At 43.3% G+C, this 12161-nt stretch overlaps 1 protein-coding gene across 4 annotated transcripts in view; it reads left to right on the forward strand.

Moving 5' to 3' along the window:
• The window catches only part of ASAP1 (ArfGAP with SH3 domain, ankyrin repeat and PH domain 1), a 339744-nt gene that overhangs the window by 259158 nt on the left and 68425 nt on the right, over positions 1 to 12161 (forward strand). For all 4 annotated transcript variants that reach the window (XM_019973810.2, XM_019973812.2, XM_070802437.1 and 1 more), the window contains 3 exons: positions 2739 to 2868; positions 4269 to 4354; positions 11964 to 12039. In XM_019973810.2, the coding sequence (XP_019829369.2) occupies positions 2739 to 2868; positions 4269 to 4354; positions 11964 to 12039 (292 nt within the window). The remainder of the gene's footprint in view (positions 1 to 2738; positions 2869 to 4268; positions 4355 to 11963; positions 12040 to 12161) is intronic.

Below are 12161 nucleotides of genomic sequence, written 5' to 3' on the forward strand. Positions count from 1 at the left end.
AGATAAATACAGTGATTTGTGTTTTAAGCGAGTTGTCAGTGATTACATTTTCATGAGTATAAATATGCATTGTTGAACATGTATATGTGCTCAGGCTGTCCATGGGATTCTCCAGGCAAGAATACTGGAGTGAGTTGTCATTTCCTTCTCCAGTGGATCTTCCTGACCCAGGGATGGAACCCACATCTCCTGCGTCTCCTGCATCAACAGCCCAGTTCTTTACCTCTAGCGCCACCTGGGAAGCCCTGAACATTCATGCATTGGTCTTTTTGTGGATACGTTTGTCCAAATGTGGATTCGTTTGTCTTAGATAAATATCTAGTGAGGGAATTGTTGAGTTACTGGGTAAATGAATGTTTAATTTCATTTTTAAAACTCCCAAATAGGTTTCCAAAGTGGTCGCCCCGTTTTTACTACACCATCGTTGTATGGAAGTTCTCATTGTTCCGCATCTTCAGTAGCATTTGAGATTGTCCATCTTAATTGTGTTTTTATTTTTCATCTCTGTGATCACCAGTGAATCACCTCTTTGTTTGCTGACTGGCCATTTATTGATATGTCTTACAGAGGGCTCAGGTATTAAATAAATATGTATTGTCAGTCTGAAGGTATGCTATGATTGAATTCCCAATCTCTTTTTTTTGCTTTTTCTTAATGAAGCAATTGCCTCATTTATTCATGTACTTAGTTGTACATGAATCTATTGTGAATTCTTATTGTCCCAGCAGATGTCCAATACCTATTAATGTTGCTGCTGAGCAAATGCATGATGTATATTATTATGGTGATGATATATCAATTATCATTAAATTCTCTGTCAGTTCCTTTGCCCTCCTGGAGACATCCTTACAGGGCCCCCTATGTCAGCAGAGGGGCTTCCTTCATAGCTCAGTTGGTAAAGAATTTGCCTGCAATGCGGGAGACATGAGTTCGATTCCTGGATCGGGAAGATCCCCTGGAGAAGAAAATGGCAACCCACTCCAGTACTCTTGCCTGGAATCCCATGGGCAAAGGACCCTGGTGGGCTACAATCCATGGGGTCACAAGAGTTGGACACAACTGAGTGACTAAAGAGATGTCAGCAGAGCGGCTCTCACCCTGGGGCTCCCCCTAGTGGGTAGACCTATTTCCTTGCCATGGTAGGCCCAGTATTTTGTAAGCACACCACCTCTTCCCTGATGGCTTTCCTGATAGCTCAATTGGTAAAGAATCAGCCTGCAATGCATGAGACCCTGGTTTGATTCCTGGGTCGGGAAGATCCGCTGGAGAAGGGATAGGCTACCCACTCCAGTGTTCTTGGGCTTCCCTTGTGGCTCAGCTGGTGAAGAATCTGCCTGCGATGCAGGAGACTGGGGTTCTAACCCTGGGTTGGGAAGATCCCCTGGAGAGGTACATGATGGAAGAGTTGCTTAGGTATGCCAGACACTGGGGTATTACAGTGAATCTCAGCCCAGTTTGTAAGTTTTTCGTTGAGTTGATGGCTCAGTTTTTCTACTGTGTTGTATGTTGGCAAAGATATTGGCTTTCTTGGGGTTTGATTTCCCACCACCGCAATTGAAAAGAAAACTCAAAGGCTAGGTCAGTCTTTGCTTTCACAACTATAAATGATAGGCTCTCTTTAGTGAGAACTTTAATGTCGCTTGTGAGTGAATGTGGGGAAAAAAATTTTGGTGAGAGATAATACTGGTGAATATTAAGTTTTACTGGTTGAGGTATATAGCATTTTTTTTTTAAACCGTGTGTCCAGTTGAATGAATCCTGCAATGCAGGAGGCCCAGGTTTGATTCCTGAATCGGGAAGATTCCCTGGAGAAGGAAATGGCAACCCACTCCAGTATTTTTGCCTGGAGAATCCCAGGGACAGAGGAGCCTGGCAGGCTACAATCCATTGGGTCACAAGAGTCAGACATGACTTAGCGACTAAACCACCACCAGTTGAATGAAAACTGAAATGAAGCAGTCATTAAGAAAGTCTGAGTTAGAAAAAAAAAAAATTAGAAGTCGGCTTTCAGATTAAATGGATTTTTGGAAAAAGAGCTGTGGCCATTGGTATCGATACCAAAATATTATCTGCTGTAGCCAAGCATCCCCCTCAGGTGCTCTTGGTTTAATGTGCTTTCTCTGTGCTTATTTCCTTGGCTCCCTCCTGGCCCTCTCCCAACTGAAGAACATTTTCACAGCATTCCAAAGAAGAGATGTGGATTTCTCCTAAATCTTGACTGTGTACAATCCATTGACAGGTGGTTAAATAACTAAAACATCATTAGAGAGTGAAAAACAACCTATGTTTAGAGAAGTATTGAATATTACCTTTGGCTAACTTTTGTGCATGCCTCCAAAGACCCATTATATACTCTTGAAATAACTCTCAAGTCTTATAGTCTATTAATAATCAAGATATGCCTGAGGCCTCCAACCTCCTGATTTCTTTTGCATCATGTAAAGTGCTTTACTGCAGAAAAAGTAGACTGTCACAGTGACTTGCTGCCAACCAGCATGGAAGAGAACTTACATGAACCCTCTCAAGGGTGAGATCAAAGTTAAAATGTAGGCAGTGTCCTCGGAAATCCATACAATGTGTTGACTCTTCTTTGAACTTAAGATTTTCAACTTTTGATCGATGCTGTCCGTTTAAGAGTCCCTGCCTCTTCCAGTAATGAAGAAAGAGTCAATGGCTGTCCTTAAGGACAGGAGTGTGGTTTTCTGGTTTTTAAATGCTGGCGTCTGCTTCGGTTACAGTACCAAAATTGAGAAGGAGAAGAGGGAGCACGCCAAGCAGCACGGGATGATCCGCACGGAGATCACCGGCGCCGAGATCGCGGAGGAAATGGAAAAGGAGCGGCGCCTCTTCCAGCTCCAGATGTGCGAGGTAAGGACGGCCGAGCGCGCCCTGCACCTCGGGTGCGGTTCCCGCTCGCCTTTCCTGCTGGTCAGCCGTCCTTATGCTTAAGCGCGGGCTGTGGTTTGATGATCACAGGAGGGGACTGTTTCTCAAGGACTCTCTAATCTCCACTTTTCTCCAAGCCTTTTGGGATCCGCCGTCTCACTGTTGTCTCATATTTTGAGCCCGGGTCCTAGGGGGCTCTTTAAGCCAAAACGGGATTCTTTGGTGAGAACTTTAATATTGCTTGTGAGTGAGTGTGGAAAAAAAAAAAAAAAAAAACAAAAAACGGGGTGAGAGGTAACACTGGTGAATATTAAGTTTAACTAGTACAGGTTGTACAGCATGGTGTTTTGTTTTGTTTTGTTTTTAACCCTGTGTCCAGTTTGAATGGAAACTGAAATGAAGTAGTCTTAGGAAAGTCTGAATTCGTGGGGGGAAATGCAATGAAAAGCATGTTACCGTAGATGTAGAGCAGTGGTTCTCAAACTGGGTTCCCGTTGAACACTGGCATTCCTTGACCTAGAGACCAACTCATTCTGATACTGAGTAATGGAATTTTTTTTTTTTTTTTGGCAGTTTTCAGAAAATATTAAAGTAGATAGAATTTTCTCAGTTTCAAGTTTTTCTTCCTTAATTTTTTTTTTTTTTAATTTCTGTTCTGACCCCCCTCATCAGCCTTCAGCTCCTTCTGGGAGCTTATCTGTTCATGAGCACTTTCACACCATAAACAAGTGAGCAAGAAGCAAACAACATCAACAGAAAATCTTGGCCAGTTGTGAAAGTCAGAGCCAGTCATGTTTAGCGCATAGATGGCAACCCACTCCTGTGTTCTTGCCTGGAGAATCCCATGGACACAGGAGTCTGGCGGGCCGTCATGGTCCATGGGGCCGCAGAGAGTCAGACACGACTGAAGCGACTCAGCAACCAAGGGCATTATTATTTTTTTTTCCTTTCCCTTTTTAGTACCTAAAGTACTTTCCAATTTACCTCTTTGGTCTGAATGTTTGAGTGTCTTACAGCAGTTTCCTTAAGGAGAATGCCGTTTGTCCTTCAGTCCGTCTTTCAGGTTTTGTCCACGTGAACAATGAGTTTGAGATCCACTAACCGGGGTGGGGGGTGGGATAATCCATTATTCCAGACTGTTTTGCTGTGTTTGGTTTCCGCCTGTCTAGTAAACTAATCTTAAGCATTTATAAAATGTTAACACGCTAATCAGTTTGTGTTGCACACTTGTGACTGTTGGATCAGCATTCCCTAAGTCAGCTCACACTGTCTGGCTGCAGCCTCGCCTCCTGCAGACTCACAATCAGTGATCTGGCAACCAAACCCATGCCAGAGAGCCTTCTCTGTAATGACCAATGTCCAATTCTGTTTTATTTCCACAGTATCTCATTAAAGTTAATGAAATCAAGACCAAAAAGGGTGTGGATCTGCTGCAGAACCTGATAAAGTATTATCACGCACAGTGCAAGTAAGTGGACTCTTGCAGCCGTAATCATCAGCCCACGTAAGGCTCCGTCGCATGGTCAGCTTGCTTCTTCTTTCTTTTCTGGCCTTCATTTTTCCCTGTGCATGGTTGTTATCGTGACCTTCTATGGCCAGATGCTGAGAAATGGTTTTGTCTTCCGCCTTCCGTGTTTTCTGTAAATCAGTCACTCGAATTAAGGGCAATTGTTCGGCCTCTCTAAATGCCGTCTTACAGATTCTGGCATTGGCCTTGACAGCCCATGGAGCTGTCGTGACAAATGCACGGTGGCTGTGTCACTTTGTCACTAAAGAGGCCTTTCTAGTAACCTCCCTCTCCCACTTAACTTGGCATCTTACCTGTTACTGGGTCATTTGTACAACATTCCTATGTGGGGCTGTTTTTGTTTCATTTTTTACATCATCCAAACTAAGGGCTTCCCTAATGGCTCAGGCAGTAAAGCATCTGCCTGCAATGCAGGAGACCCAGGTTTGATCCCGGGGTCGGGGAAATCCCCTGGAGAAGGAAATAGCAACCCACTCCAGTATTCTTGCCTGGAAAATTCCATGGACGGATGAGCCTGGTGGGCTACAGTCCATGGGGTTGCAAAGAGTCGGACACGACTGAGCGACTTCACTTTTAAATTAAGTGAAACTGAATACGCTGGACGCTGGCGGTACTTGGTGTTCATACTTGAGTTCCTGTGTAGCTGCTGCTGTGTTTTGGGGAGACACGGTTGTCCACACGGCCCCCGCTGTGGCCTGTGGTGTGGGGCCACCCTTGTATTATGCTTGTGGTACCACGTTGGCTTCATCACGTCTCCTTTACTTTCTGGGTTAGCTTTCTTGGGTTTTATGGGAGAATTTCTGTCTGAAAATGTACTGATTACTATTCAAGTCTGTACTAAATCCATGGAATTTAGAGAGAAATAGTTCATGGACATTCCAAAATGGCCCAGGCAGCTCTCATACTTACTTATATGTAGACTACTGTCGTTAGCTGTCTATAAACAGTAGTCTATAATTGGACTAAAAGTCATTAGTATTATACTAGATGAGATGCTGACTCTCCAAGAAGTTAAATTTTGTAATTTCCTTTGGTCATCTCTTGTATTATTTTTTATAATATCATACCTAGGAAAACCTTTGTGTTCAACGGAAGCATTCAAGGGAGGCAGCATTAACATGATGGGAAAAGCACCAGGCTTGAGTGGGGCAGATAGGGGACTTCAGATCCAGGCTCTGGTAACCATGTGATCCTTGTCAGGCACTTCTCTAAACCGCAGTATCCTCATCTGTCAGGTGGGGTCAGGTGGGGTTAAGCTTCGCAGTAGACCCACCTCGGATCTTGGGAAGATGAGAGAATTAAGTGAGAAAATACATATGCCTGCTACACTGTGCCTGTTTGCTGCTCAGGTGATTCTAAGTGGAATTAAGGATCATTTCTATTATGCAGGATTGTTTCTGTTCAGGAAGACTTGTTATCAACTTGTTATTTACATAAATTCAATTTTACTCTTTTCCTCCTTTCAAAGTAAATTCTACCTTCTATGAAAGTTTCAGATATAAGAATAATACAGTGAAATGGAAACAGTTCCATGTTTATAAGATAATTTGACCTGCAGAAGCCTCATGTTGAAGACCCAGACTAACCCTTGCCTTCTTACCACAGCAGGGTGCTTAAGAAACTTTGAAATGTGTAGTGGTGCTCCCTGATTTTAGTTTAGGGGGAGTCTTTCATCTTTCATCAGTTTTAGTTTTCCTCAACACAGATCTTCCTTTGAAACTTGTGCAGAAATCAGTGAATCTCTCTGTCTTCTCAGTCACAATATTTGAGATGCTCCCTGGTAGTCCAGTGGTTAGGCTTTGGCGCTGTCTCTCAATTACAGCAATTGAGCAGCAAGTCTGATTTCACCTGATTTTAGAAATCTCTTTCGATCTCAAAAATCTGTAAGTCATGTAGAAGGATTTAACTTAAACAAACATGAGTTTTCCAAAAATAAGATGTTTTGTAAACTACAGATATATTAGCCTTTGTTGGTAAAGGTGAAAAGGAGAGCATCTTCCCTTGATTCTTGTATTTTTTTCCTTCCACAAATATTTATCAGTCTCCTAGCAGAAGCCAGGGACTTTGCTAGGTTATAGGATGCAGCGACGTAACAAGGCTTCCACCCTTGGGAGTTCATTGTGTGATGCAGGAAGTAAGTCAGGTCCATCAAGAATCATCACATGGCTGGAAAGTGACTGATAACACAGAGAATCAAGAGGAGGACAGACTTCTGGCTACAGAGACTGCTGAGGGCTCCTTGAAGGCGGTGGGGGGACTTGGACTTGGAGGAAGGCTGGCATTTGGACACTGGAGCCTGGTGGAAGCGTCTACCCCAGGGCGGAGAAAGATCAGCGGGAGGAAACCCTACACACTGAACACCTCCCTGCAGGGAGAGCGATTCAAAGCCATCCAGCAGTAGAACTGGGCTATGTTGTAATCCGACCCTGGCCACCCCAGGGGGAGCCTCACCGATGCCATTACAGCGAGAGACCAGTGGAGCTTTCTTTCGAGGACTCTTCCTCCTCCTTCCTAATTCAATCTCCCCAAACCCTTAACAGATGTAGAGTGGACCTGTAAAGCATTCTACTTAGACCTAAAAAGAGAAATTGCATATTCTGAGAACCTGATTCCGGTTCTCAAAATGATTTTTTTAACATAAAGTCAGGTGGAGCTCCAAAATGAATTTGCTCTGATAATCTCTCGTCGTAGTGCTTGTACCTGGCAGGCATGCAGCTGCTGCCGTGGAAAAATAAAGGGAGCAGAAAAGAACTCATGTCCCTCATTTCAGCTCGCCCACACCGATTACTCCTCACTTGCCAGCATGAACATTGTCAGTAACATGCTGTTTCCAAGACAAATGTATTATTCTACTGCTTAGCCACCCCTTAGCAGTGGCAAGTATCATTATGGTCTGCAGACTCAAGAGCACTTACGCACATTACTTTATCATCTTTCATCTTACAGATAATAACAGCTAGAATTTATCAAAAGCAATCAGGAAATTGTAGTTCAGAAAAGATCAGTAACTTGCCCAAAGGCACAGTCATTTATTTAATAGATGCTCAATTAATATGTGTCAAAACAGAAAAAAAGCACATGGACCCTCAGAAAAAAAATGGATTTTGAAGTTAAAAACTTGTGAGTGAAAGGATACTGTTAAGAAAGTGAGAAGACAACCCACAGAAGGGGAGAAAATATTTGCAAATTGTTTATCAGATAAGTGTCTAGTGTCCAGAATGTATAAAGAACTGTTACAACTCAATGACAAACAGAAAGCGCAGTTTAGAAATAGACCAAGAATTCAGATATCCAGTTCTCCAAAAAAGATACACAAATGGCCAGAAAGCCCATGATTAAATGCTCACTATCATTAGTCATTTGAGAAGAGCAAATCAGAACCCCAGTGTGATGCCTCACCACACTCAGTGGCCAGGACCATAATTAAAAGCAGCAGTGGCAAAGGGGTGTGGCCGCCAGTGCAACGGAGTAAGCCAGGGAGACGGGCTGCAGGACAGCACGTTCCAGAGATGACGTCCAAGCCAGACGTAAAAGGGCAGCCTCACTGAGCCACCAGGAGGGTCATCCGTGCCCAAGGGGGTTTCAGAAGCAAGTAGTCTTAGCTGAGACACCGAGAGAGGCTGCAGTGTTACTGGAACACCCAGCTAGCTGATTGCAAGAGATGACAGGCTATATTAGCCCAACTCCTTTTAGCCTGGGTTTGTTTTCGTATTGGTTCAGATTACTGAAAGAGGAAGAGTTGAGACATACAAGATTGACTTCTCAGCTTCCACTATGGCACTGTTCACTTGTGATGTGTTCAGTTAGACAGTTAGACACAAGTTCAGCCCAGGTTTAAGAAGTAGGGTGCAAACTCTATCATGTCATTTTTTTTTTCTATCATGTCATTTAAGGAACTCAGAGTAGATCTGAAAAAGATTTTGTATGTATAACTGCATTACTTTGCTGTATGCATGGAAGTAGCAATATTGCAAATCAACTGTACTTCAATTTTCTTAAAAAATTGTTACTTTAAGTGAAAGAAGCCAGATGCAAAAGATTACATATGATGTGATTGCATTTAAGTGAAATGTCCAGACAAGGCAAGTCCTTTGAGGCAGAAGGCAGATTGTTGTTTGTTAGGGGATAGAGGAAGATAGAAATTGGGGGTCACTGTTCACGGGTACAGTGTTCTTTTTGGAGTGATGGAAATGTTCTGGAATTAGGTAGTGGTTGCACAACAGTAACTATACACTTTAAAATGATTGTATCATTTTATGTTACATGAATTTTATCTTACTTTTTTTTAATGGGAAAAAAAAACCCAACAAAACAGAAACAAAGATTCTTGAAACTTAACAGTTGGAAGATGGCAGAGCCAACTCTTGAACCTAGGCCTCTCACTCAGAGCGCATGCTTTCAGTGTGCAGAAGTTCTGATTTGTAAGCCTGGAATTGGACGTCTGTATTTTTAAGAATCTCCGTGTGCAAATCCAGTCTACCACTCTCCACCGTCGCTTTGATCTGAACTGTCAAGATGTGTTTGCAGTTAATTAGTACTTACACTGCCCCTGTGCCTTCAAGTTTCTTAAATACCACAGGACACACAGAATAAATCTGGGAGAAAATGTCCCCATTACCTAGACAGCTGGGAATCAATACCTGACTTAAGCCAAACCTGAAGCCTGGAAATCAGGCTTTCCTAAGGGACTGGTGGTTGGATTGTGAGAGGGTGGTTTTTGAAAATTTTTGCTTTATAGTTTGTTTTATAGAACCGTACTATCTGCTATTCCAGGGAGTCCTAACTTAGGAAAATAATGCTCTGTGAATCTTTCAGCTTTTGGCCAAGCAATACCTCTTCCGAAGCCAAGCAATACATGTGATAAAGGAGTATCAGGGAGACCTTCTGCTCTCTCTTTCTTTTAAATTAAAAGGAAGAACAAAATATTTTCCTTCCCGGTCACTGCTTAGAGTGACTTAAGACAGAAGCGAAGTACATGGCGACTCTCAGGATCAAGAAGGTTCCGAGCTGTTCTAAGGAGGATGTGTCTTGCCTGATGGATGGGTGACGGTGTTGGGTACTTCTGTGCTTTCTCCCAGCCTCTGGAGGTGTGTCCTAGCTCCTCAGTGTAAATGCAGGGGTCATTCCACCCATCAGTTGGCAGCTTACCTTTTTCTCACACCCAGTATCTTTAAAATGTGGTCATATTGCTTTCAAGCTACTTATTTAAAAAAATGAACCAGTCCTGCTGTGTCCCTAAGGTCAGAAAAATGAAGAAGCCCATTTTGCTGGCCTGTGGCCATCATGCATTGAGCTGTTTCTCTGTACCTGGCAGTTTATCTTGGTGCTCATGAGGACTCTCCAGGGTCTATGCCATTCTGTTCATTTCCTGTATAAGGACATCAAGGCGCAGGGCTCTGGAGATTATGCTGTTATTCAGTGGGAGAGCGAAGATTTGGGCCCAGAGCAGCCTTGTGCTTTAATTACCTATGCTCCAGAGATGGGAAAACGGATACTCAAATCCAAACTCGGCACTTAATGACTCGATGACCCTAGACAACCCAGTTGACCTCTCTGAGCCTGTTTCTTTATCTGTCTTACAGGTTAATGATAATAATTACCTATTTTGTTAGATTGTAAAGAGACCTTTAAAAAGGGATATTTCATGAATTATGCACAATGGTGAGTGACTGGCACTGAGTACCCAATTACACATTAGCTGCCATTATTATTATTACATCATCACCTATTTTCCAAATTATTTCAGTAACTTACAGAGAAATTGGCCAAGGGACAAGTGGGATGTCACTCGGCAATTTCCGCTTCTGTAGGCAAAGCATCCACGTCCAGGGTGAGTGATGGGTCATCAGAGCTGACACCCGTGTTTCCCTCTCCAGCCAGCAGAACGCTGTCATCGGTAGTGGCTCATCCCATGCCCTTTGAAGTTCAGAAAGCGTCCACAGGTGGAGCTAAGCATGCTCGTGGTCAGCCAAGGGCAGTAACCCGCCCCAGGTTATTATACATGCGGTGAGGTTTGGAGCAAAATATCATACGCTTTTTACTCCTAAGGCCAGGCGTTTCCGCTGAAAGGGAACCAGGTCAGAGAGAGGGAAGAGGGGCACCGGGAGGCGGGGCCTCGGTGGAGGTTGCGGCTGTGAGCCCCAGCCAGCAGGCAGCCCCGTGGATCGTGGATGGGCGGGGGCTCAGGGGGCTCTGATGACCGCAGTGCTGGCCACCCGGTGTCACGAGGACTGTCGGGGGCTGCATTTGCGTTGTTCCCCTGTGGCCTCCACCCCCCGCCCCCAGCAGCTCCCCTACCCCCACCCGCACCCCCGCTTCCCACCAAAAACCAGAAGTTGGCCCTAAAAGTAATCATCTGAGAGGGACTCAGCTCAGCCTCATCCTCCTAGGCTGTGTTGATTCTTTGATTTTATTTTGCCCAAGTAATGTATGATCTTAAGAAAATATTTAGAAAATGGAGCTATTGGGGAAAAAATTGGGGCAGGGGAAGGGGACTCGTAATCTCCTTACTCAGAAATTTACTGGATTTACGTATGTGATTTGTTTGGTTTACAAACATTGGATCGTACTGTAGATTAAAATCATTCCTCCTTGTGTGGACTTTTCTTAGTCTAGTCATGTTCAGAAGAATTTAACTGTAGGCACATAAACCGCCTGGGTCTGTCTTCAGCCTTTTGACTGGTAGGGATTATCCCTCCTTCCAGCCCACCTTCACTGCTGGTAAAGAACTTCACATTTTTATCAGTACCATCTCAAACTGAAACCATCCCTCTTTCTCCATAAAAAATGTATGTTTTATAACATTCCTTGCAGGCTGTTCAGATCTCAGTTTGCTTCTTCTTCACCTGGAGCAGCACTGTCCAGTAGAACTTTCTTTAAATTTATTTTTAATTGCAAGATAATTGCTTTACGATATTATGTTGGTCTCTGCCATACTGAAGTGATGGAAGTGCTGATATTCTTTCCTGTCTCACCTGGTATACACCAGCCACACGTGATGACTGAGCACTTGAAATGTGGCTGGTGAGTCTTCATGAACTGAAAGCTTTCCGAATTCATTGGTACCACTGATTCGACAGCCTTTGTTTCAAATATGTTGGGACACAGAGATCTTGGGAAACAGAACCCTTGCTGACTGTCCTCTGCCCTTTACTGCTGTCCTTAATGTCCAGTTCAGCTTCATTTACTCCACTGGTTTATGTGTCTGTCTCTTTTGAATTCAAATTTGGCACAACCATGAAGAAATGTACTTCGTATGAATGAGAGTGTGGGACTATAGCTGTTGCTTGCAGTATCCGTGTGACAGCTGCTACCATAGGTCAAACGGTGCCTGTAACTTGGGCTCCCCTCGTAGCTCAGCCAGTAAAGAATCTTCCTGCCTATAATTTGTCAGTACATCTTTATAAAATACTGAAATTAGTTTTGTAAGTGTTTTGTATAGATATATGGGTAGAGTAAATGTGTACCTATGGAAATTCAGATTTTTCAGGTAACTATGGTTCATATTGTTTTTTTTAAACCGCTGGTAAATCTCTGTTTTCCATTGTAGTTTCTTTCAAGATGGTTTGAAAACAGCTGATAAATTGAAACAGTACATTGAAAAGCTGGCTGCTGATTTGTATAATGTAAGTTCTTTATAAAATGCATACACTTTAACTTTGCTTTTGTGGGTAAATAACAGTAAATTTGTAATCTGTATTCTAAGAGTGCTAAAGAAAAGAAGACAGGGTGAAGTGATGTGTCAGCA

Source organism: Bos indicus, chromosome 14, assembly GCF_029378745.1.
Source record: "Bos indicus isolate NIAB-ARS_2022 breed Sahiwal x Tharparkar chromosome 14, NIAB-ARS_B.indTharparkar_mat_pri_1.0, whole genome shotgun sequence".
In the NCBI taxonomy this organism is placed as follows: Eukaryota; Metazoa; Chordata; class Mammalia; order Artiodactyla; family Bovidae; genus Bos; species Bos indicus.